Below are 26588 nucleotides of genomic sequence, written 5' to 3'. Positions count from 1 at the left end.
TTAATGTTACCCTTTTTTGTGTCTTGCCTCCCTTCCTTGGGTTTTCACAACTTCTGGAGAGTGTCAGTCTCCTCCTGCTGCTTCACAGAAGTTGTGTCAAATGTGAGCGAGAGGATTGTGGGGCAGTATAATCTCTGATTATTGAGAATTTGTTTTTAAGTTTAAAAAAATTGCATTGTTTTCTTAATGAAAACAGATAGTGAGGTGTATTCATTTTCTGCCATGTACGTAATTTTTTTTTTTTTTTTTTTTTTTTAAAGCTAATGGTGACCACTGTGTAATTTAGCCCGTGGATTAGTGTGATCTCAGGAAGTGAACTCATTGGTTGGAATGTTGTATTCTAGTAGGGATTACCTTTATATCCTGCCTTGGAATGAACTTTCAGGACATACAGATACTTTGCATTTGGTAAAGATAGAGTGTAAAAGCTATTAAACCCTGTTGTTCTAGTATTATGGGATGAAACTCGTGGTATTTACTGGTTCAACCTCTTCCCCATCAGGATTCAATATGCTCAAAGTAAAACAATGAAAATATTCAACTGAAACTTCCCAGGCAAGGAGTTTAATTCCAATATTTCTGATTTTTGTTTTGTTCTGTTTTTAAACTAGATGAATTTGTGATCCCTCTGGATCCCCGATGGAATATGCAGGCTCTGGACATGATTAGAAATTTGATGGACTTTGACCCACAAACGGACCAGCCTGACCAGCTCTTTGCCCATTTAGAATCAGCTGCAAACAAGTAAGTGAAACCTGCTGCTCTGGGCACTGTTTGCCTCACTGGCGTCTCGGATTATACCTTTCCTAAGAATCTGTCAAATAGCTTATGTGTGTTGAATTTTGTGAACCTGAGAAGTTGTGGGGTGTTGGACATGATTGCCTTTATCATATGATAATCATATTTTCTACTGTTTTCTGTTTTTGTTTTGCTTTTGAGACAGGGTCTAGCTCTGTCACTGAGGCTGGAGTGCAGTGGCATAATCTTGGATCACTGCAACCACTGCCTCCTGGGCTTAAGCCATCCTCCCACCTCAGCCTCCCAAGTAGCTCGGACTACAGGTACACACCACCACACGTGGCTAATTTTTGTACTTTTTTGTAGAGACAGGATTTTGCCATGTTGCCCAGACTGGTCTTAAACTTCTGAGCTTAAGTGATCCACCTGCCTCATTCTCCCAAAGTGCCGGGATTATAGGTGTTAGCCACTGTGCCCAGCCTGGTTTTTGTTTGATTCCCAGCAACTCCTCCTATTTTCACCTACTTGTTTTTACTTGTCTCTTCCTCAGCCATCTCTCTGTCCACATCATTTCCTGTCCTCAAATGTTGGAGACATAATAGCACCTCCATACTTATGTACACACTCACATATGAATTTACATAATTTTCAAAGTGAATCCACAAGTATAGTGTGTACCTCAGAGGTTGCCTTGCAAGCTACCAGCCTCCTACTCCTCTGCTCCACCAAGTCCTCCATTTCTACCATGGCCACTCTGAAGAGTTCACTATGCAGTTCGTCAGATCATGACAGACCAAGGCCTGGCAGTCTGCCTAGAGCCAGCTTTCTCCATCCATCGATCTTCTTTCCTTTCACCTTAGTAGTTGTCATTTTCATCTCCATCTCTTTAGTCCAAGATTTGCAGAGGCAGGAGAGGAATGGCAGGATGAAGGACCCTGATGTTCCAAGTGTTCCAGCAAATAGAGGATATGATTGAAAATGTTATTAACCGATAGCTATTTGTTACGTTTTTTGAATCTCATTCCAGGACAATCATATATCTTGACCGGGAAAAACGGGTTTTTACTGAAACAAATTTGGTTTCTGTTGGTAGCAAAAAGCTAAGAGATAGTGTTTTGAGAATGTCCTTTGAATTCCATCAAGGTAAGAACATTTACCGTTTGTGTTCTCTAATTAAGCATCTGATTGCATAATGTTGCTAAAGTTGAAAGGCATATTCAGCAGCTGCTGCTGTTTACTGGTTTCTTTTAATCTGCTGGCCTGATTTTAAACATGTCCCCTTACTCAGTAGTAATGACTAACATTTACTGAGCACTTACTTTGTGCCAGGTGCTTAGCTAAATGCTTTTTATGTGTCCTTGATCTCATTTACTTTTTATAGCCACCTGTGATATAGGTCCCCATGTTGTTAGTGAGGAAAGGGAGACACGGAGATGCTCAAGGTCACATCTCTAGCAAGTAACAGAGCCACTTGAAAACTAGGTCTGTCGGCTAAAAAGTACATATTCATAAGCATTTATTATAGGGGGGAGCATTTCTCCCATCTTTATTTTTTGTTAATTGAAAAGATAGTTGTGCTTGTTGGAAAAAATTCAAACTATTAAAGTATAAAAATTGAAAAAGTTCATCTTTACATCAGCTACTGTTAGTAATAGTTTCATTTATATTTTCTCATGTCTATTGGTATTAACTATCCATCTAAACATATGTACTTAGTTTTCATTTTATACTTAAATACTTGTATAAAATATACATTTTTTTCTTTATAATCTGCATTTTTCAGTGAGACATTATTTACATCTGTAGGTATACATGCCTCATTTGCCAAGTTTAATAATACGAATTGAACATCCCTAATATGAAAATTTGAAATCTGAAATGCTCCAAAATCAGGAACTTTTTGAGCACTGACATGATGCTACAAATGGAAAATTTTATACCTGACCTCATATGATGAGCCATGGTCAAAATGCAGTCCAAACTTTGTTTCATGCACAAAATTATTAAAAATATTATAAAATAGAAAATTTGGACGATGTGTTTCCCCAAGATACCTCATTATGTATATGCAAAGATTCCAAAATCAAAAAAAAAAAAATTCGAAATCTGAAAGACTTCTGATCTAAGCATTTCAGATAAGAGACACTCAACCTGTCGTAGGCAAAGAATTTGCTTTTGCTTTTGCTCTTTCAAAATTGACCTTTATACTGGGGATAACATTTAAGTTCTAGATTACAGTTTATTTTGAAAATGTCCAGAGATTATTTTAAATCTGATGAAATGTTCTCATTTTATTTATGTCGACTCTCAGATCCAGAAAGCTATCACACTCTGCCCCATGAAATTGTGGTCAATCTTGCTGCTTTTTTTGAACTTTGTGATGCACTAGTCCTGCTCTGGGTACAGTCCTCCCAGGGAATGGTGTCTGATGCCAGTGTCAATGAGGTAAGGAACTGCACTTTGTTTTATTTTTAAACAACAAAATTTATCTTTCTTGGCATAAAGATTCTTAGGGCTAAGACTAACTTTAGTGTTGTTATATGCCCAATATTATTTAAGAAACTTATTCTTAACAGTTTTAAATATACCTATACACATATTTAAAATCTTTATTGGGGTATAATTTACATATTATAAACTGCATACATTTAAAGTGTATAAGTCTTGACATGTATACACCTATGAAACCATTATCACAGTCAAGATAATGAACATATCCATCACCCCCAAAGGTTTCCTCATTCCCTTTTTGTATTTTCTTCCTTCCTGCTCCCACCCACAACAAGGTAGCCGTTGATCTGCTCTCTGTTACTGTGGATCAGTTGTATTTTCTGTAGGTGGAATTATGCAGTATATATACTTTTTTGTTTATCTTCTTTCACTCAGCATTGTGATTTGGAGATGCATCCATGTGGTTTCATGTATCAGTCGTTCATTCCTCTTTATTGCTGAGTAGTATTCCATTGTGTGGATCTACTAGTTTTTTTATTCGTTCACCTGTTGTTAGATTGTAACAGTTATATTTTAATCCACTTAAATCCTCTTAGACATTATTGTCACATGTGGATTAAATGGAGTTTTTAATCCAGATTATTCTAGTAAGTCTAGTAAAGTAGAGTAGCCGGTCTTAAACTTTTTGATCTCTGCCTCTATACTCAAAGGTTCTCAGAAACTCCAAAGATGTTACATCTGTCAGTTTTTACATATTAAGAACTAAATCTGAAAAATATAAAAAAACCCATAAATTTGCTTAAAAATACATTAGCAAAGAATTTCATGTTAATATGAATAACTTATTTTCAATAAAAAATAGCAGTTTCTAAAATAAAATTTGAGAAATGTGGAACTGTTGTACATTCCTGCAAGTCTCTGTATGTCTGGCTTCTGAGAAGATAGATTCTTGTAGTATGTTGTTTGGGATAAAGTTTATGAAGAAAAACTGGCCTCCTATAGTTAGGAGGTTGGAAAGGGGAGGAATATTTTAGTAATCATTTCGTGTAATTTCAAATATTCTTATTTGATGGCACACCAAAAATGACAAGTAGTTTTGTAAGGGTTATTTGCAATGGAAAATCTGAGCAAATAATCAGTGAACTTCTTGTGTTAAAATTCATTGGCCACGGCCAGGTGCGGTGGCTCATGCCTGTAACCTCAGGACTTTGGGAGGCTGAGGTGGGCGGATCACGAGGTCAGGAGATCGAGACCATCCTGGCTAACACAGTGAAACCCCATCTCTACTAAAAATACAAAAAATTAGCCAGGCATGGTGGCGGGCGCCTGCAGTCCCAGCTACTCGGGAGGCAGGAGAATCGCTTGAACCCAGGAGGCAGAGGTTGCAGTGAGTCAAGATCGTGCCATTGCACTCCAGCCTGGGGGACAGAGCAACACTCTGTCTAAAAAAAAATAGAATTCATTGGCCTAGTTTGCACTTTGGATGGACTTTGACCTTGCATTAGTTTATAGCTCGTGCATTAGTAACTTGGAAAATATTGTTCACTGAGTTGGCACATTTCATTCTTCAATATAAATAAGTAAAAAGTCACACTTGTGAAAAATCACAAATCTCTTCAGAAAAATCGTTACCAGGAAGTCATCAAACTCTGTTTTCCAGAATTTTTTTTGAGACATAGTCTCACTCTCTTGCCCATGCTGGAATGCAATGGCGTAATCTCAGCTCATTGCCGACCTCCACCTCCTAGGTTCAAGCGATTCTCCTGCCTCAGCCTCCCAAGTAGCCGGGACTACAGGCACGCACCACCACACCTGGGTAATTTTTGTATTTTTAGTGGAGACAGGGTTTCATCATGTTGGTCAGGCTGGTCTTGAACTCCTGACCTCAGGTGATCTACCTGCGTCGGCCTCTGTAAATGCTGGGATTACAGGCATGAGCCACCATTCCAGGCCAGTTTTGCAGAATTCTAAGTTTTGCTTAAAAGCTGAAATTTTATCATGGCAACATATATCCTCAATTTTTTTTTTTTTTTTTGGAGACGGAGTTTCTCTCTTGTTGCCCAGGCTGTAGTGCAGTGGTGCCATCTTGGCTCACTGCAACCTCCGCCTGCTGGTTTCAAGTGATTCTCCTGCTTCACCCTCCCGAGTAGATGGGATTACAGGTGCGTGCCACCATGCTCAGCTAATTTTTTGTATTTGTAGTGAAGATAGGGTTTCACCATGTTGGCCAGGCTGGTCTGGAACTCCTTACCTCAGATGATCTGCCTGCCTCAGCCTCCCAGAATGCTGGGATTACAGGTGTGAACCACCGCACCCGGCCTCTCAATTGTTTTTCTTGAAGTGACAGGTTCACATCATTGATTTTCAATACAGTGTCTGTCAGATAGTCATAATTTGCCTGTCAGTCCTCCTTTTTTTATACCATTAGTGTAAATGTCATCATAGTGAAAATGGCAAATAACATGATGTTATGAAAATAGCTTTGACTTCATGGAACCACTATAGGAAATCACTAATCTAGAAACAATGTTACTGTAAAAATGCATCTTCAAAGAGCCATGTTGGAGACTCATATTACCTGATTTGCATTGCAACCCTGTATTAAACAAAACCGTACGGTATTGTCTAAGAATAGACATTTAGACCAATAAAACAGAGGATTCACAGATAGACTTCCCCCTCCCCTTCCCCATACATGGTCAGTTATTTTTGTTTTGTTTTTTGTTAAATATGCAAAGGTAATGTAATGGCAAAAAATGGTCTATTCAGTAAATGGTGATGGAAGAATTAGATGTTTATATAAAATAAAATGAGCCTAACTGGGCACGGTGGCTCATGGCTATAATCCTAAGTACTTTGGGAGGCCTTGGTGGGTGGATCACCTGAGGTCAGGAGTTCGATACCAGGCTGGCTAACATGGTGAAACCCCGTCTCTACTAAAAATACAAAACAATTAGCTGGGTGTGGTGGCAGGCGCCTGTAATTCCAGCTACTCAGGAAGCTGAGGCAGGAGAATCACTTGAACCTGGGAGGCAGAGGTTGCAGTGAGCCGAGATTGCGCTATTGCACTCTAGCCTGGGCGATGGAGCAAGATGCTGTCTCAAAAAAAAAAGAGGGCCTTTACCCCTACCTCACATTATATGTAGTTACCTCAACATGGATGAAACCTTTAAAAATAGAACTGACACTATGAACTGGCTAAAAGAAAACATAGGAGAAGGTCTTTACAATCTAAGTATAGGCAAAGATTTTTTAGGATTCTTTCTAAATGAAAAAAATTGATAAATTGATTTCATCAAAATTTAAACCTTCTTCATAGATACCTTTATGAACATACTGTGACAAAATGAATATACTGGGAAAAACTGCTAACAAAACACATAAATTCCATAAACTAGCTATAATACAACCCAGTTTTTAAAATGAGCAAGACATCTGAATAGAATATCTTCTCGGAAGCTCTGTGAATGCCCAGTAAGAACTTTAAAAATTGTAATGTCATCAGTTATCAAAGAAATGTAACTTGAAACTACGGTGAGGTACCATCCACCAGAATAGAATTAAAATTAAAACTAAAGTTAAAATCATTAACAGCAAGTATTGGTAAAGAAATGGAACAACTGAAACTCTTCTGCACTTCTGATCTGAGTACAAAATTGTACAGCTGCTTTGGAATACAGTTAATAGTTTCTTATAAAATCTATAGTTTGACCCAGCAATTCCATTTTCTCTAATAACTTTGTGCTTCAAATACTAAGAGAAAAGATCTTCGCCTCTTCTGTCTGCCTTAATGTTCCTACATATATTCCAGTCCAGTCTTAGACTTTTCATGTATGTAAATTGAGCATTGATTAGCAATTATAGCCTATGTTGTGTGTCTTTTCCCAGGAGATGTTGGTGAGCAGTCTTGGTTCACTTTGTTTTTATTTTTCTTCTTTTTTTAGTCTTTCTTCATGCCGTCTTATCTAAGAGACTTTGTTTTTAGATCTTAGGTTCTCTGCGGTGGCGGGACCGGTTCTGGACTGTGGCCGACACAGTAAAAGTAGATGCCCCAGGTCTGGCCCTTCTTGCCCTCCATTGGCACTGGGTTTTAAAACATCTGGTCCACCAGATCCCCCGACTTCTGATGAATTATGAAGACAAGTAAGATTCATATTTAGAGTAATAATGTCAATGATTACAGACAGATGTTAAGGATAAGATTTGGAACCGAAACTGTTTCTTCTTGCTTTATTGGTGAATTGGCATATTGGTGAATGTACAATTTAAAAAAAGAAAAAAGAAAGAAAGAAAATATTAATGGCTTCTCTTACTGTCTAGCATTTCCCCCTTTCCTTATTTCTCCTGTGCCCTTGTTCTCCTTTAAAGATATTACAAAGAAGTTCAGACTGTCTCAGAACATATTCAGAATTGTCTAGGGAGCCAGACTGGTGGCTTTGCTGGTATAAAGAAGTTGCAGAAGTTCCTGGGACGGCCGTTTCCTTTTAAGGTACACCTGGAAGCATTTAGTAAATAAAAGAAATTTGACTACTTCTGAAGTCCTTCTGGAACTTGGGAACTGACATTGTATAAGATTAATCCTTGTCTTCAAAGCATAACTCTTACAGTTTTCCCTTGGCATCTGGGGGTGATTGGTTCCAGGATTCTCCTTGGATACAAACATCCAGGAAAGCCCAAGACTTTTATATAAAATGGCGTTGTGTGTGTATATAACCTATGTACACTTTATATCATCTCTACATTACTTACAGTACCTTGTACAATGTAAATGCTCTGTAAATAGTGATTATACTGTATTGCTTAGGTAATAATGACAAGATAAAAAAATCCTTACGTGTTCAGGACAGACGCAACCATCCATTTTCCCCCTGAATATTTTCGACCCATGGTTGGTTGAATTGATGCGGAACCCGCAGATAACAAGAGGGCAGGCTCTATCCCATGAATCCTGTTTAGTAATTTGCTACATATTATCATCTTACGTATTCCTGAGACCCTTAAGGCTGGGTAGAGAGTTAACTTTATTACCACTGTAAAATCTCTTGACAGCAACAGGAATAAACAAGTCCTTTGTTTTCTGGAAACATTAAGAATATATCATAAATTTATTCTGAGACCTGTAATAGGCTACTAAAGAAAACCACATTTGTGCTCTATAGTATGCTCTTGTGGGTTTTGTTGTTTCAGGACAAGCTGGTGGTGGAGTGTTTTTCACAACTGAAGGTCCTTAACAAAGTCCTTGCCATCAGGGAGCAGATGTCTGCCCTTGGGGAGAGTGGATGGCAGGAAGACATTAATCGTCTCCAAGTGGTTGCTTCTCAATGGACATTAAAGAAAAGTCTCCTGCAAGCCTGGGGATTGATCCTCAGAGCAAATATTTTGGAAGATGTCAACCTAGGTAAAATATTCTAGCACTTGGCTAGCTGACAGATGCTCTGAAAATATCCTCTTGCTGGTAGTTAATAAGTTTCCCTTAGATTTTTCTTTCCTGGGTGATGTGAGGGGTAGAGTATATATACCTTTAAATAAGTGTCAGGCATAGGGCTAAACTTCACATATATTTTTAATTCCATCAGAATCATGTGGGTATTAATATCATTTCACAGATGAGAATCTCAAAGCTCAGGTTAAGGAGCTTAACTGGTTAGCTTGTTAAGCTTGCAGTCACATAGCAGGTTGTTGAGAATCTAGAGGCTGTACTCTTACCCACTGTACTCTGATACAACATTTGTCTTTTTGTCCAGATGAATTGAAGAATTTTGTGCATGCTCAGTGTTTAGAACTGAAAGCCAAAGGACTCTCACTTGGTTTTCTGGAGAAAAAGCGTGATGAAGCTTCCTCCCTGTCCCATCCAGACTTGACCTCCGTAATCCACCTTACCAGGAGTGTTCAGTTGTGGCCTGCAATGGAGTACCTGGCTATGCTTTGGCAGTACAAAGTGACAGCTGATTTTATGGCACAAGCTTGTCTCAGAAGGTAAACCATGCTTTCAGTTGTTTTCCTTGTAGGAACTTTTTTTCTTGGTTATTCTGTGTGTCCTATACCCATAAACCAACCACAGACTTGATGGGGATGGTTACTGAAGCAGAGGGAAGTGATTTGCCATTTTGGAAAGCCAAAATTTATTGAAGGTTTTTTTTTTTTTTTTAACTAGTTTTGACTCTACTTTAAAAGTCACTGGGAATTTTATCAGTAGAGTTGTTCATTTTTAGATAAATGTACTGTAAGTTTTATGTTACACTTTCCCTAATGTAGCAGCTTTCCAGTAGTTCATTGATATCCATACTCCACCCTCTCCCTCTTTATTTTTGGAACAGATGCAGCAAAAATCAACAACCCCAGATAAATGAGGAGATAAGTCATCTCATCTCATTTTGTCTTTATCACACACCTGTTACACCTCAAGAGCTTCGAGATCTGTGGTCCTTGCTGCATCATCAGAAGGTAAAAATCACAAGACATAAGCCTCCTTTACACTATGAGTTGATTAGATTTTCTGTGACAGACTGGTTGGAAAACATTTTATTTATTCTCAAAATTCCATATTGGAAACCTCAGGTTTTTTTGAATTGCCTCTTTAAAGGGAAGAATTTTAAATATTCTTTTGTAGTAATTATGAGGGTATATTACAACTCTTATCACAGGAGTATTCATTTGGTTTCCAATTAAATGAGATGAAAATATTTGCTGCTTAAAATTTCCCAATTGCTCAAAAATATATTGTGAGAGTGTTTTTTATACTTTTTTGTACTTTTACTCTCTAATAAATTGAATATGAATACTGGTACACTCCGGTTAATAGAATTTCATTAGTACAGGTTTAAATAAAACTGTAAACGTGTCACATTCCTTGACCAAGATGACTGGGGTGGCAGAGAAATGGAAAAATTTGGATTAATACCTTTAAACTTATGATAGTTTTAGATGGGTCTTAGAAGAGAGACCTAATAATTTATGGAGTCTTTCTCAGATATTCTCTTACCTAATTATTCCTTTATTTCTAGGTGTCTCCTGAAGAAATTACATCTTTGTGGTCTGAGTTATTTAATTCCATGTTTATGTCTTTCTGGAGCAGTACTGTGACCACAAATCCAGAGTACTGGCTAATGTGGAATCCTTTGCCTGGTATGCGGCAGAGGGAGGTACCCAAGTCCGTTTTAGATTCCACACTGAAGGTTTGTTGGTCTAAAATTATAAAAAATGTTTGATAGTGGCAAAAGAGTTTCTGAATGGATCTATCAATAAACATTTATTCCTAGCATAGAGTAGTGACTTAAATAAGTGATTGCAACACTTTATTTTCTGCAGGATGTTAAATAAGTGTACTGTCAGTAAAAGTATACCATGTTAAATAATTTGTGAAATTCTGAGCTAAGTCAAAAAAGGTTTTATTGAAAAAGTATTTTTTCTAATTAAAACATTTTTCCCACTATAAAACATTTAAACAGTGCAGATATATGTATATATAATACAGAATTCATTAGAAATATCTACTCTGTTCTATATCCTTCTGTTTACATATATTTTTATATTAAATACATATGTAAACAAAAATAAGTACACATATACGTAATAGAAATGTGTATGTCATTCTAGCTTATTTTTAAAAGTTATTGCATTTTATCAATGTGCTTGAATTTATTTTAATCACTTTCTTATTGATAAAGTGTTTCTTGCATTTTCTCCCTCTTCCTATAATAAGCATGCCACATTGACTATCCTACTATACATATTTGTCCACTTGTTGGAGCATTTCTATGCATAAGTTGTTAGAATTAGAATTGAATCCTTGGTCAGAGTGTCTACACATTAAAAACAAAATTACGGTTATTACAGACTGGAGATGTGGTTTTTGCTTTTCACTTTTTTAAAGATGTGAAGAACCAGTGAAGAGGGAAGTCCTGAAGTCTTAGATGACCACAGTGAGGTTTAGTTTCTTTTAACATAGAGATGAGGACCTGTTCATCTGCTTACTACACTAGGTGTTATAAACATTTCCAATTGTTTTTGTCATATAGTTAAAAAGAACTCATTTGCACTTCTTTGGTAAGTGTGAAGATTGAACATATTTTCACGTTTACTGATCCCCTTTAGTTCTTCTCTGAATTTTCGAGTCGTAGTCGTGCTTTAAAAAAAAAAAAAAAAAAAAAGTTGTGTCGGTCGGGCGCTGTAGCTCACGACTGTAATCCCAGCACTTTGGAAGGCTGAGGCGGGTGGATCATTTGAGGTCAAGAGTTCAAGACCAGCCTGGCCAACATGGTGAAACCCTGTCTCTACCAAAAATACAAAAATTAGCTGGGCAGTAGTGGTGTGCACCTGAATCCCGGCTACTTGGGAGGCTGAGTCAGGAGAATCCCTTGGGCCTGGGAGGCGGAGGTTGCAGTGAGCCAAGATCGTGCCATTGCACTCCAGTCTGGGTGACACAGTGAGACCCTGTCTCAAAAAAAAAAAAAAAAAAAAAAAATTGGGTTGTTCAGCATCAGTTTATTATTGAAGATCTTTTTATATGTTATGGATATTAAGCCTTTGCCCAATATGAATTGGAAGTATATTTCTAGTTTTCTGTCATCTCTCAAGTTTGTTTTCTTATATGTCACAAGTTTTATAATTTTTTTCCCTCCAAATATGCCAGACCCTTCTACTTATTGACTTTAGTGTCATGCTTTTAAAAAATGTCTTCCTTCATCACCTCAAGAGTTCAAAACTATTTTCCACTATTTTCTCCTATATTTTTATTTTATGTTCAAATCTATTTCATCTGTATATGTTGTTTTATGATATAGAGATGCAAATTTTTTCTTTTATACAGATCCAAAAGCGATGTAATAACATCATTTTGACTAATTCCTCCTTTCCACTCTCATGTGAAATGCCTTATTGCCCCAAATGTTTTTGGATTTACCTGAACTCTATTCCATTCTTTTGCACTATGAAAATGGATTTATTGTAAAACACCTCTCAAAGCCTTTAGTGATAAACTTTGGATCCCTGAGGGTTGTATGGCATTATACAGAGTTGACTGTCACACACATTTGGATGTCACTCTTTGACAATCCTTTGCTGTGGACAGCTATTACTGTGTCCCATCTAACAGTCTAAGGAGCACAGACATGGCAGATTTTGTCCCTGGCTCTTACATCTGTCTTTCATTCCTTTCCTTGCACCCTGAGTTGGCTCTCATCCTCCTGCAGTGTGTCTCTTTCCCTTCTGCAAGAATGTGCTCTCTGATTCCCAGGTTTGCAGGCTTTCCTCATGCATTACTAAAGCATCCATTGCTCATTTCCTAGAGCATGGAGTCCACTTTCATTTAAGGTATACTAACCTGTTCTGTCCTTCTAGTCCAATCTCTGAGTGATGCTTACCTGTTCCAAGCAACCTGAACTGTCTGTTTCTTTCCTCTCGGGTTCCCTAATGCTGCTTCTGGAAATAGTCTTAATTTCTAAAAGTTATTGACTCTTCTCTTGTCCTTTAGGGCCCTGGCAATCTCAGTAGACCCATATTCTCTAAGTGCTGCTTTGAAGTCTTAACCAGCAGCTGGAGAGCAAGTCCCTGGGATGTGAGTGGCCTCCCCATCCTGTCCTCCTCTCACGTGACCCTAGGAGAGTGGGTTGAGAGAACTCAGCAGCTCCAGGACATCAGTTCAATGCTTTGGACTAACATGGCTATCTCTTCAGTAGCAGAATTCAGGTATTCCCTTGCCCTGGAAGCAGACTGTAAAGTTCCTGTCTTTTCTCCAGAGCATGGAGCAGAGACCCAGTGAGAACTTCCTTCTGTAGTGGTGGCTAGTTCTGGTGTTTGAAGTGAGGGTATTTTCTGCCTGAATCAGCATGTTTTCAGGCTACCATGAGCTGGCTGGTTCCTCTGTCAGTTTTAAGCATATTGTGATCAAGAGGGTGAACTTAGTAAACCAAATAAGACCATATGAGAACAGAAATTCACCTCCACATATTGATGCTGCATTCTGTGGTTATCATTTCTTGAGAGAATTATAGTGTATGAAAAGGAATGCTTTTTGATAGAGTACAAACCTTTCAGTGCTTTCTTATTGTCCCCACAGACGCACGGATTCCCAACTCCAGGGGCAGGTGCTGTTCTGGCACCTGGCAGGCCTAGCAGAGCTGCTCCCAGAGTCCCGGCGGCAGGAGTACATGCAGAACTGTGAGCAGCTGCTGCTTGGGAGCAGCCAGGCCTTCCAGCATGTGGGCCAGACACTTGGGGACATGGCTGGTCAGGAGGTGCTGCCCAAGGAACTGCTCTGCCAATTGCTCACCTCCCTGCACCACTTTTTTGGTGAAGGGGAGAGTAAGAGGAGCCTGCCTGAGCCAGCCCAGCGTGGGAGGCTCTGGGTGAGCCTCGGCTTGCTCCAGATTCAGACATGGCTTCCCCAGGCACGCTTTGACCCTGCGGTGAAGAGGGAGTACAAGCTCAATTATGCCAAGGAAGAGGTATGGGAGGCAAGAGTTTGGAGCATGGGCTCCTTCCCTGACGTGCTGGGTTTGCTTATTGTATTACTCCTTTTATTCCCTTTTGGGTGCTCAGATCATCACAAGCATAAGTTGCCTTGTGACTTCCAGGAGTCTGTTTTAGAGACTGTATTTTCCCCTTTGAGAGTTCTCCTGACTACATTCAGTCTCTGGGAGGAGCCCTTCCTAAGGTTCTGAGGTCTCTGCCAATAGGTGCAATGGGGAGAGGGCAGGTAGAAAACTCGAGTCATTGTCAGAAATAGTGGTATCTCTCACTATCTCTGGACTCTCTCTACCTGAGCTCAGTTTTGGATATTTGGGTTTTTGTTTGTTTCTTTGTTTGTTTTTGAGACGGAGCCTCGCTTTGTCATCCAGGCAGGAGTGCAGTGGCACGATCTCGGCTCACTGCAACCTCCGCCTCCTGGGTTCAAGCAATTCTCTGCCTCAGCCTCCCGAGTAGCTGGGATTACAGGAACCCGCCACCATGCCTGGCTAATTTTTGTATTTTTAGTAGAGACGGGGTTTCACCATCTTGGCCAGGCTGGTCTTGAATCCTGACCTCAAGTGATCCACCCGCCTTGGCCTCCCAAAGTGCTGGGATTATAGGCGTGAACTACCATGCCCAGCCTGGATTTGGATATTTCTTTAGATAGAATATAGTATCCCTATGTCCTAGGAATTTTTAACTTATTGGTGCTTGCTATCTAAAACTTAAGAATCAAGTAGAGGCTGGGTGTGGTGGCCTCACCCTGTAATCTCAGCACCTTGCGGGGCTGAAGTGGGAGGAGCACTTGAGCCCAGGAGTTTGAGACTAACCTGGGCCACCACATAGTAAGATTCGTGTCTCTACAAAAAAAAGGAAAAAAAAAAAAAAAAAAAACAGCTGGGTGTGGTGGCATGTGCTTGTAGTACCAGCTACTCACGAGGCTGAAGCAGGAGGATCACTTGAGCCTGGGGGGTCGAGGCTGCGGTGAGCCTCCAGCCAGGCTACAGAGCCGAGACCTTGTCTTAAAAAACAATCAAGTTGATTTGGGTAATGTGGTATGCCTTGCTATTTGAAGTTTTGAACCAAGTTCAGGAACTAAATACATTAAGATAATGGTATGTTAGTATATATTTTGAAGAAGGAAAATTATATTAGTTGGAGTGAAAGCTAAGCTCCTATAGCAGAGAGACTAAAAAATTCAGTGGTGTAAATAAGATCATTTCTTTCCCCTCACAGCTCTGATGTGAGTGGTCTAGATTAATGGAGCAGAGCCACCTCTCCTTGGGTCATTCAGGAACCCAGATTCCTTCCATCTTGTTCCTCTATGTGTCCCCAGGACATTGTCCTCATGTGCATGGTCATAGCTGGGACACAGTGGACTAACTTCTCTCTTTTCCATCAGTTACACCAACTGCAGTGTGAATGGAAGACCCGGAACCTGTCATCCCAGCTGCAGACTGGAAGAGACCTGGAAGATGAAGTCGTTGTCAGCTACTCTCATCCTCACGTCAGGTAACACAGCAGAGTGATTATTTGTTTTGGGGATTATTGACTCTCCTTTTGATGTAATGTAATTATGGTGTGAGTAGAAGTGGTAATATACACCTCTAAACTACATTAGCAATTAGATGCCAAAGCCTTGTTTATAGTCAGGAAAAATAATATGCCTTGTGAAAGGAGGAGAGGGGGGCTATTCAAGGTGTGTGCTCACATGGGGCCAAGATGTTTGAAGCCAAAACTTAGTCTCAGCATAGAAGAAGTGGGGTGTGATGGTATGCACTATATTTCTCTGCTGTTCTTGGCTGTAGGTCTGTTACTAGGAAACACGGTATGGGTTGGGGATCCCTTATCCAAAATGCCTGGGACCAGAAGTGTTTTGGATTTGGGGTTCATTTTTTTCTTCAGATTTTGGAATATTTATACCAGTTGAGCATCCCAGATCTGAAAATCTGGAATCCAAAATACTTCAATGAGCATTTTCTTTAAGTGTCATATTGGCTGGCAGTCAAAAAGTTGGGAGCATTTTGGATAATTGGATTTGGGATGTTCAGCCTGTATAGTGTAGTAGGTTCTGAATTCCAGTCCTACTCCTGACCTTTGGTTTTAGACGTTGGGTAGATCACTTAATGCCTTACACCTCAGTGTCCATATCAGCATAAGAAGGGTAATTGTAGTTATCTACTCCAGTGAGTCATGATGAGGCTTCAGTAAGATGTGCATCTGAGCACCAGCAACATACATGATACAGTAACTGCTGTGTAAATGTTATCCATTTTCATTAACTAATTGTCAGTATTATCACGACTGAGATGATATTGGAAATATTATTTCGCAGCAGCTGATATTTCTTTCTTCTGTTTTCCTATCTGAGGATCCAATCTAGATTTGCTGCTCTTCTTCTGACATAATTGGCATATTGTGTTAATTTCCCTTTAGGCTGCTTCGCCAAAGGATGGATCAGCTGGATAATTTAACCTGTCGCCTGTTGAAGAAACAGGCTTTTAGACCCCAGTTGCCTGCGTACGAGTCCCTGGTTCAGGAGATCCACCATTACGTCACCAGCATTGCCAAGGCCCCTGCTGTTCAGGATCTGCTCACACGGCTCCTGCAGGCCCTCCACATGGATGGGCCACGGTCTGCCCAAGTAGCCCAGAGTCTTCTAAAGGAGGAGGCCTCTTGGCAGCAGTCACACCACCAGTTCCGGAAGCGGCTGGCAGAGGAGTACACCTTCTATCCAGATGCCGTGAGCCCACTGCAGGCATCCATATTGCAGTTACAACATGGCATGAGGCTGGTGGCCTCTGAGCTCCACAGCTCACTCCACAGCAGTATGGTTGGTGCAGACAGGCTGGGGACCCTGGCCACAGCCTTGCTGGCTTTCCCATCGGTGGGCCCCACCTTCCCCACTTACTATGCTCATGCAGACACTTTGTGCTCAGTGAAGTCTGAGGAGGTTCTGCGATGCCTTGGGAAGCTAATCCTCAAGTGCTCAGGAGGAAAGGAGCTGGAAGGCAAGGGCCAGAAAGCCTGTCCCACTCGGGAGCAGCTGCTGATGAATGCTCTCCTTTACCTGCGCTCCCATGTGTTATGCAAGGGAGAGTTGGACCAGAGGGCCCTGCAGCTCTTCAGACATGTGTGTCAGGTGAGCCATCTCTGGGAGGCCTGCCCTGCCCTGCCTCCTGCAGAGAGCCAGGTTCACAGCAGGGCAGCCTGCAGGACATTAGCATGCCTAGTAGATACACAGATAGTGTTGTTGGGGCGTGGGCATTTTGTTTTCTGTTCCTTCCTTTTCCCTATTTAACTATCATGTTTGGGGACCTTTGCCTCTCAATTTTTAAGAGATTAAAAAAAAAAAATGACAGCGCCCTTTGTTAAACACTACACGTGTTTTCTCCCAGTTTGTCAGTTGTCTTTTGACTTTGTTTATGGTAATTTTGCCAGGTACTTATGTCAACTTGCATTAAGATGTTCCCTTATTAATAAAAGTAACTTGCTCTCACTGTATGCAATTAAGAGAATACTAAAATTTCTAATGATCCTACCACTTAAAGCTGTATAAACGCTGCTAACATACCAGGTATCCCATTCCAGGCTTGCTTGTGTGTGTATATATATTAATATTTATCTGTAGCTGTATGTCTATGACACTCACACTCTAAATTATTAAAAATTTGTCCCAGTGGCTTACATATTTTTTTTTTTTAGTAGCAGCAGCTTTTAAAAAATACAAATCTTAGCATAGTTAACAGAAAAAAAGAGTTGCTCCGGTTAAGGTAGATTCTAATCCCCCCCAGGGCCCTGAGACATGTCCTTAAATTGCTACAAAATGTACAACAAACCACTAGTAAAGTTTGTTCTATTTGATAACTCTATTTGCTTTTAAAAACTTCATGTATAGTGATTATTTTCATGTTATTCTGTATTCTTCACCTGCTTCATATTTAGTGACTGCCAAGTATTCTATTGTGTGTTTATGACACAAGTAATTTAACTATTTTCCTATCATTGAACGTTTACATTTGTATATACTTTTTACTATTTTGCCAAAAAAAAAAAAAAAAAAAAAAAGCCAGCCCAATGCCACAGTAAATAGTCTCACAGCTATATATTTGGATACAAATTTTAGAGATCAGGATTGCTGGGACAAAGATTAAACACACTTCTTAGGCTTTACATGCAAATTACCTTCCTAGATGGTGGGTGCTTATTTCCTCAACCTCAGCAGTACTGGATGGTTCTTTAATTTACAATTTTTGCCAGTTTAGAGATGTAAAATCTTAGAAGGGAATTTCAGAAGTGTCTGGTAAGACACATTCCACTTTTGCCTGATTGGTGCCCTTTGACCACCCGATCCCTAGTCTAAGTGTTTCTTTTCTGAACCCCTTGGCCAGCTCCTTGGGGTGCCACCCAAGTGTTGTCTGAACCACAACCCTCTCATGGCCAACCCTGAGTCTGTCCTTGTTACAAAACACCTTTACCTCTTGACAGAAAGTTCCCATTAGCTGTACTGTGGCAAGTTTTACACCTTCAAAATTACAATGACACAGCAGGGGGGATTTAGGAAACTGGTTGCTGAGGCTACACACTTGGAAAACAAAACCCATTTGCTCTTTATTCCATGGAATTTAGTTTCTTGGATGTTGGCTTTTATTTGTTTTTGAGTCATGATACTTTCATTTTCATGAGAAATTAATAGCAAATCTTGCCTTTGTGAATGCCTCAGCAAAGAAAGCTCAGCTGCTTTCTGTCTGTGTGACTTTCAGGAAATCATCAATGAGTGGGATGAGCAGGAACGCATAGCCCAAGAGAGGGCTGAGCAGGAAAGCAGCCTATATAGATACAAGAGCAGGAACTCTAGGACAGCCCTGAGTGAAGAGGAGGAGGAAGAACGGGAGTTCAGAAAACAGTTCCCCCTGCATGAAAAGGTAGGGCAGTAGTGGCAGGGTTTGTTTTGGAATGAATTCCCTTGATGCCATATACATTCCCTCTGATGGCTTTCTCTCTTCCTCTTTGTCTCTATATGTATGTATTTTAGAGACTGGGTCTTGCTCTGTCATCAGGCTGGAGTGCAGTGGCGCAATCATAGCTCACTGCAGCCTCAAACTCCTGGGCTCAAACAATCCTCCCAAGCAGCTATGACTGCATGTGCATGCTACCATACCCTGCCAAGTTTTGTATTTTTTATAGAGACAGGATCTCACCATGTCGCCTAGGCTGTCTCAAACTCCTGACCTCAAGTGATTCTCCCTCCTCGGCCTCCCAAAGCACAGGGATTATAGGTGTGAGCCACTGTGCCCAGCCTGTAGTCTTTTAAAATATATTTTAATACATATATTAGTCCTATTTCATTTTTTCAATCATTCTTATGCTTTTTTCTTTCTTCCTTTTAGTCTGATTAGAAGTAGATTCTGATTTTTAAAAGTTCAATTTCTCTAATGCTATTTATAGGACTTTGCAGATATTTTGGTACAGCCAACGTTGGAGGAGAACAAAGGAACTTCAGATGGGCAAGAAGAGGAAGCAGCCACAAACCCAGCTCTCCTCTCCCAGAATTCAATGCAGGCAGTAATGCTGATACACCAGCAACTGTGTCTCAACTTTGCTCGATCCCTCTGGTATCAACAGACTCTGCCGCCACATGAAGCAAAGCATTACCTCAGCCTGTTTCTGTCTTGCTATCAGACTGGGGCATCGCTTGTGACACACTTCTATCCCCTGATGGGTATGGTAGTTTACTTTTGTTATGCCCCTGGGAAATCAAAGCAAATGCAAATAGATGCTGTTGCTATTCTGTAACAATCACACTCATGAATTTCCTGTTTTTGCATAATTCCTTATTGGAGTTTCCTTGGCTTAAAGAACTGAAGCTGATTCAAGAAAATTGATTTAGGATTCTGTAATAAAATGGATTTTCATCAGTGTACAAATGGGCCAAGAAAAAGATGGATTTTTATTGTTTGGATCCTTTGGGGTGACAGATTAAGAAAATAAGGATAGGCCGGGCGCTGTGGCTCACGCCTGTAATCCTAGCACTTTGGGAGGCCGAGGCGGGCGGATCATGAGGTCAGGAGATCGAGATCGTCCTGGCTAACGTGGTGAAACCCTGTTTCTACTAAAAGTACAAAAAATGAGCCGGGCGTGGTGGTGGGCGCCTGTAGTCCCAGCTACTCGGGAGGCTGAGGCAGGAGAATGGCCTGAACCCGGGAGGCGGAGCTTGCAGTGAGCCGAGATTGTGCCACTGTACTCCAGCCTGGGCTACGGAGCAAGACTCCATCTCAAAAAAAAAAAATAATAATAATAAGGATAAGGACTTAATTTAAATATGTGTGTGTATGTGTTTTTTTTCTTTAGCATTATTTCTGCTGTCAAATAGCCTTAGTGCTTTTCAAATGAAATAATATATACCTGGGAGCAACCAATCTTGTGGAATATGGTTTAATAGTTGGTTCATTGCAGTTTCCTACATGATTTCATGGCATTATTTCATAGAAGTAGGAAGGAGGCTTTAAGTTTCCTTTCTATTTAACTAGAATAGGTATAAAAACTGGGAATTTGGAGGCACTGAGTTAACCCCTACACCATTTGTTTATATGTAGGCAGTTTCTGACTTCTCTGCACATTCCAGAAACTTGAGAGCTTTAGGTAGCTACTATAGTATTAGGATTACAGTTCTCTAGGCCAATATTGCTTTGGGGAGAATAGCATTCATTAGTCCCAATTAGTTCATTGTTGCTGATGTTTCTTTTCTTTCTTTCTTTTTTTTTTTGAGACAGAGTCTTGCTCTGTTGCTCAGGCTGGAGTGCAGTGGCATGATCTCAGCTCACTGCAACCTCTGCCTCCCAGGTTCAAGCAATTCTTGTGCCTCAGGCCTGCAAGAAGCTGGGATTACAGGCACATGCATGTCTGGCTAATGTTTGTATTTTTAGTAGAAATGAGGTTTCACCATGTTGGCCAGGATGGTCTCAAACTCCTGGCCTCAAGCAATCTGCCTGCCTCGGCTTCCCAAAGTGCCGGGATTACAGACATGAGCCACTGCGCCTGGTCCTGTTGCTGACATCTTTTTGACATGTTGATAGATCAACTTACTGAATTCACTGACTTTACTGTGATGTTAACTTCACAGGAGTTGAACTGAATGACCGACTCTTGGGCAGCCAACTTTTGGCCTGCACCCTCTCCCATAACACTCTTTTTGGGGAGGCACCCTCAGACCTGATGGTGAAACCTGATGGGCCCTATGACTTCTACCAGCATCCCAATGTTCCAGAAGCACGGCAGTGTCAACCTGTGCTTCAAGGTTTCTCAGAGGCTGTCAGTCACTTGCTGCAGGACTGGCCAGAACACCCAGCACTTGAACAGGTAGGGCAGCTGTTGAGGAAGGAATGCTCACAGTACTGAATCTGCAATGAGGATGCAGCCTCACCATTATCCCTGGGGGCACCCACTTGCACATGTATACATATAAACAAAGGCTTAAAGAACTGCAGTTCAATGAGATGCTACTTACTTACTGCAAGATGAACACACCAGTTTTGTATTTCTCTTGTATAAATGATTGGGGATTCTGTTAATTTTATTTGTTGGTCAGGAGTTGCTGACCACATAATAAAATGCTGCCATGTTGCTCTGTTTTTTTTTTTTCAGAGGTGTTTTAAAAGTAGAGAACTGGGGGGAAACTTCTGGTCAGGACTGTCTTCAGTACCCTGTGACTTAGGATCATTGGTATTGCTACTGAGATACCCAAATCTTTATTTCTGCAGCTCCTGGTTGTAATGGACAGAATTCGTAGTTTCCCACTTTCCAGTCCTATCTCAAAGTTCCTGAATGGCTTAGAGATCCTTCTGGCAAAGGCACAGGTGAGCTAATCGCTCTCTTCCTCATTTTAGTTGGTGGTCAGTTGGCAAAAGATACATCTTGTGGCATCTTTGTTGTTAGACAGAAAATTATAGTTTGGGCTGGAAAAAGAGAAACATCCTTGGTTTTTCTGGCATGGGGTGAGATCATTGCAAGTGAGGCTGTTGCCCCTGTGGTGAGGGCTAGCTGCCTTGCCTTTTATCCAGTGGGATGCAGTATCTACCGGTAATGAGGGTGCACTACTCCCAGCCTTCCAGATGGGCCTTCAGTCCAACTGAGTGCCCACATACACGGTTCCCCTCAATGCCCTCATGGCCTCTAAGTTAGCTGTTGCCTCCCCATTGGACAGAAAAGGGCCACATGTCTTTGTTTTAGGTCAGATAGCAAAGAGCACGAATTCAGGCTCCAGTCTATAAACACTGTGCTTTTTTGCCAGCCTCTAAACTTGGCTCTGGTGGAGTTCTGTCATGTGAACAGAAAGAACTTGAAGCTGGATACGCTGTAAATTCATTCCTGCAATTGCTGCAAGTTGTTTAAGGGCCCAGTAGTCTTCACTCAAGCAAAGTTCAAGATGTTCTTGAGGGAGGAGGTGATTATGGCATTGAATAATGTCTGTAGTAAATTTTATCTTTGTTTCTTTAGGATTGGGAGGAAAATGCAAGTCGAGCTTTGTCTTTGCGGAAACATCTTGATTCGATCAGTCAGATGATTATTCGGTGGCGTAAACTGGAGCTGAAGTAAGTGACTCTCCTTCTCTCTCCTAAACTTAGGTTGTAAGGGCTTTTGTCTTTTGGTAGTTTAAATTTCTTTAGGATTTATATAGTATTACAGCTACAGAATGTGCTTTTCAGTTATTAATCACAGAGTTAAAAGTAGGGCATTAAAATGACCTGAATACAGTCCAGACAACAGCATAGATTCTTGAGGGAGGAAACTGGGTGGCTCCTCCATCTCCATTTGGGAGGAGAGAATAGTGAGCATGTAGCTTCTGCATCTCTGGTTTCAGATTATTTCAAATGGGTTTCCGTAAATGCCTCCTTGGCTTCTTCTCGTTTCAGCTGCTGGTCCATGAGTTTGGATAATACTATGAAGCGCCACACCGAGAAATCCACCAAGCACTGGTTCTCCATCTATCAGATGCTTGAGAAGCACATGCAGGAACAAACAGAAGAACAGGAAGGTAATGCCTGGCAGTACATTTCCTGCCCACTTAGAGCTTCCTGGCTAAATGGAGTGCTGCAAAGTGTAGGATTTTCCTGCTCCCGCTTCTCCCGCTACACTGCTTTCATGGGAATGCCTCCCATTTGACTTCATGATATTTCTGAGAGGTCAGCCAAGGAAACTAAATCGTGCTTGTCTAACTGAGAGAGTAACAACAAAAGTCTGAGATATTTAAATGTCTTCTCCAAAAGTCTAGAGAACCAGTCGTGTGATAAGGTTTCCTTCTTCTCTATGTCCATGATAGAAGTCAAACTGAAAGTTGACTTTTTGGTAGGTAGTAGCCAACATACTTGAATGAACAGTCTTTTATTTTATACTTGTGACTAGCACCTTATAATTCATTTTCATAATTTGCTGTGAGTGCATTTAACACATGCTCTATGTGCAGCTGCTACTTTTATTTATTTATTTATTTTTTTGAGACAGAGTCTTGCTCTCTTGCCCAGGCTGGAGTACAGTGGTGCGATCTCAGCTGCCTGCAACCTCCGCCTCCCAGGCTCAAGTGATTCTCCTACTTCAGCCTTCTGAGTAGCTGGGATTACCGGTGCCCACCACCATGCCTGGCTAATTTTTGTATTTTTAGTAGACACGAGGTTTCACCATGTTGGCCAGGCTGGTTTTGAACTCTTGACCTCAAATGATCTGCCCGCCTTGGCCTCCCAGAGTGCTGGGATTACAGGCGTGAGCCACCACACCGGCCTGTTACTTTTAAATCAGCTTAGAATTTAGCCATGGTCCTTGCTTGAGAGCTTCACATTGTGATGTCTACCTCCTGGCCATCCATAGTATCCCAAATAGATTGCGTGCATGTTAGGAATAGGAAGTCATGGTCGAAGGAACACATATATTTTTCTCTTTGAAATTTTAAAGATGACAAACAGATGACCTTGATGTTGCTGGTCAGCACGTTACAAGCATTTATTGAAGGATCCTCGCTGGGAGAGTTCCATGTGCGGCTTCAGATGTTACTGGTTTTCCATTGTCACGTCTTGCTGATGCCACAGGTTGAAGGAAAGGGTGAGGATTTTTTTTTCCTTTCCTTTTGACATTGCACGACTAAAATGAGTTAGGCTTTGAATTTTCTACATGAGACAGGTGCCTTGTTGCACTCTAGGTTTTAAAAAAGACACGTTTAGTTATGTTTAATGTGATTCACATTAGATATAGAGAAGAACATTCAAAGTGAGGTGCAGATGGTTATACGTTTAGCACTGACTGGTGAGCTCTGGCAGAGGTAAATTGCCAGAAGAAGATCTCAGGACCTAGCATGTTGAGGCAGCACATCTCTCTCTAGACACTGTAAATGTCCTGCTAAGCTGCTCCTTGATCCAGGCCATTATTAGTTTCTTTCATCCAGTGAGAGCACTGCCAGCCATCAAGGAACTGCACCTAAAACTGCCCGCTGTCAAGTACTATCCCTGACCACAGCAACTGGGATAAAAGTCTCACTACAAGATGAGTATAGATTGTACATGAATGAGCATTTGAGGTGAACTGCTTAATATGCCATCTTTTAAAAAAATCTCAGTTTCTGCTGATTTTACAATAAGATTCACAGAAAGAATTTGACATTGTGATTTTAGAAGAACCTAGGAGTACATCATCTTCAAGAACAAAAGTCCAAAAAAACATCTGTTACAAGCAGAAGTGAAAAATAGGGGAGTGTTGACAGCCTGCATCTCTGGGAAATGCTAAACTCAAGACAGGATCCCTAAATAATGCGCCTGTGAAACTCACTGTAATCTCATGGCATGGAGAGTAATGAGGAAGGGTCATCACTGAAATATGAAGGCCACAGCTGGCACCAGTAGCACATGCAGCAAGTGTGGTGTTTTTGTTTCCTTTTCATTTCTTCCAGATGCACTTTGCAGTGTTCTATGGAATTTGTACCATTATTACAAGCAATTCTTTGACCGGGTCCAGGCCAAAATTGTGGAACTTCGTTCCCCCCTAGAAAAAGAACTTAAAGTAAGAGAACAGCTGTCATGATCACTCTCGGGAGGACAAAATCAGCAAATTCTCTTTCATTAACCCTGTTACCCATTTAGCACTGAGGCAGGGATCTAGGGGAATAGAGGTGAGCATTGCCACTGCTAGGGAGGATGGCAATATGTACATCGGTGGCATTGGCTTCTTTTGCAGAGTGTGTGAGGGATTGGTGGAGTGGCCATTCAGAGCCTCCTCAGAGGACTGCCACAGAAATCTGTTTGTGCTCCCCTGGTCTTGCCCAGGCCTGTCTCCCACCTCAGAGCTATGCCATGTCGTGTTGGTCCACACACTACTGAATTACCATGGGGGAAGGAGGGACCTCTCTTTTTGATATTCTCAGTGGTTGTGGAACCAACCGTGGTACAAGGGACGTGACTAACTTGGTGGTTCCTAAGCTGGAGTATATGTCAGATGACTTAGTGACTTTAGCAGCACTCTTTTTTTTTTTTTTTTTTAATCACTTTGAGACCAAAACGTGTTGTTTTTGTTTTTGTTTTTTTGAGACCGAGTCTCACTCTTGCCTAGGCTGGAGTGCAGTGGCACGATCTCAGCTCACTGCAGCCTTTGCCTCCCGGGTTCAAGCAATTCTCCTGCCTCAGCCTCCTGAGTAGCTGGGACTACAGGCGCAAGCCACCAAGCCCGGCTATTTTTTCTATTTTTAATAGAGACGGTGTTTCACCATGTTGGCCAGGATGGTCTCGATCTCCTTACCTCGTGATTCCGCCCACCTTGGCCTCCCAAAGTGCTGGGATTACAGGTGTGAGCCACCGCGCCTGGCCCATGGTTTCTTTTTTAGACCTATTTTACTTGTTCACTGACACACAGTCCTGTGTTTGGGATAGAGTGGGCTCTGGTCTTTGCTGAACAGAAATCTAGAAAGAAACAGAATGACACTAGCTTTATAAAGCCATTTCTTGAACATCATTTATCTTACAGGAATTTGTTAAGATTTCCAAGTGGAATGATGTCAGCTTCTGGTCCATTAAGCAATCTGTAGAAAAGACACACAGGTAATCCATCTTTTAAAACTGGGGACAACCAAAATAGAATTTTGTGTGGTAGGGAGCAAGATGACATAGTTACCATAACCTGACTTAATATTAAGTGTGTTAAACTTCTCAAAAAATAACACCTTGATTGTTTTGATGTTGCTTTCAACACCACCCCCTTCTTCTCCAAGCAAAGTCTACCTGCGGTAAGGATTAGTGTGCCTTGAGACAAAGCAGGCTATGTCTCAAGTCTTCTGCCACCCACTAGCTATATACTTTGAGCAAAGCAGTCCCATTCTTTCTGGCTTTTAGTTTCTCTTCTAGAAAAGGAGGATAACAGTACCTGCCATACTTTTTCTCTTAAAAGTAAAACAACTATTAATATTTAAGGACAGCATTGTATATAAAAGGTACAGGCTATTAAATTATGTATGGATGCATGATAATGTATTCTTTATATTTCTTAACTTGCTAATCCAGTTTTTTTCTTCTTATCTCTGTCATTACCTGGGGACAGGACCCTCTTTAAATTCATGAAGAAATTTGAAGCAGTCCTGAGTGAACCCTGCCGGTCATCCCTGGTAGAGAGTGACAAGGAAGAACAGCCTGACTTTTTGCCGAGGCCAACACATGGAGCTGCAAGTGAACTGTCTTCCTTTCAGAATCTGAACAGGGCACTGAGGGAGACCCTGTTAGCACGACCAGCAGCTGGGCAGGTACTTGGTTGTGGGACAGTGCTGGCTTATTCCCAAGCCAGTCAAGTGGGATCTATGTTTTATGTGCAAGGCATGCCTCAGTATTAGACAAGAAAATGCCTTTGAAATCTTGTTCTTTGGACATATATAGCATGTATTTGTTTGCCTGACTTCCCTGCAGAATAAGGCAAAAAATCTTGGT

General features: G+C 40.9%; 1 protein-coding gene across 4 annotated transcripts in view; it reads left to right on the top strand.

Annotated features, from left to right (window-relative positions):
- Window positions 1-26588, top strand: part of MDN1 (midasin AAA ATPase 1) — a 181298-nt gene that overhangs the window by 113608 nt on the left and 41102 nt on the right. For all 4 annotated transcript variants that reach the window (XM_058435398.1, XM_058435399.1, XM_058435400.1 and 1 more), the window contains 23 exons: window positions 612-744; window positions 1766-1881; window positions 3050-3183; window positions 7175-7332; window positions 7558-7678; window positions 8377-8587; window positions 8934-9165; window positions 9507-9633; window positions 10194-10364; window positions 12662-12876; window positions 13247-13634; window positions 15041-15150; window positions 16075-16780; window positions 18402-18563; window positions 19087-19360; window positions 20762-20997; window positions 21399-21494; window positions 22135-22229; window positions 22551-22672; window positions 23584-23730; window positions 24572-24681; window positions 25639-25712; window positions 26209-26407. In XM_058435398.1, coding sequence (XP_058291381.1) covers window positions 612-744; window positions 1766-1881; window positions 3050-3183; window positions 7175-7332; window positions 7558-7678; window positions 8377-8587; window positions 8934-9165; window positions 9507-9633; window positions 10194-10364; window positions 12662-12876; window positions 13247-13634; window positions 15041-15150; window positions 16075-16780; window positions 18402-18563; window positions 19087-19360; window positions 20762-20997; window positions 21399-21494; window positions 22135-22229; window positions 22551-22672; window positions 23584-23730; window positions 24572-24681; window positions 25639-25712; window positions 26209-26407 — 4337 coding nt within the window. The remainder of the gene's footprint in view (window positions 1-611; window positions 745-1765; window positions 1882-3049; window positions 3184-7174; window positions 7333-7557; window positions 7679-8376; window positions 8588-8933; window positions 9166-9506; window positions 9634-10193; window positions 10365-12661; window positions 12877-13246; window positions 13635-15040; window positions 15151-16074; window positions 16781-18401; window positions 18564-19086; window positions 19361-20761; window positions 20998-21398; window positions 21495-22134; window positions 22230-22550; window positions 22673-23583; window positions 23731-24571; window positions 24682-25638; window positions 25713-26208; window positions 26408-26588) is intronic.

This window comes from Hylobates moloch, unplaced genomic scaffold (assembly GCF_009828535.3).
Source record: "Hylobates moloch isolate HMO894 unplaced genomic scaffold, HMol_V3 SCAFFOLD_2, whole genome shotgun sequence".
In the NCBI taxonomy this organism is placed as follows: Eukaryota; Metazoa; Chordata; class Mammalia; order Primates; family Hylobatidae; genus Hylobates; species Hylobates moloch.
Note: the sequence above shows the minus strand (reverse complement) of the source record. Positions and strands in the feature narration are given on the sequence as shown.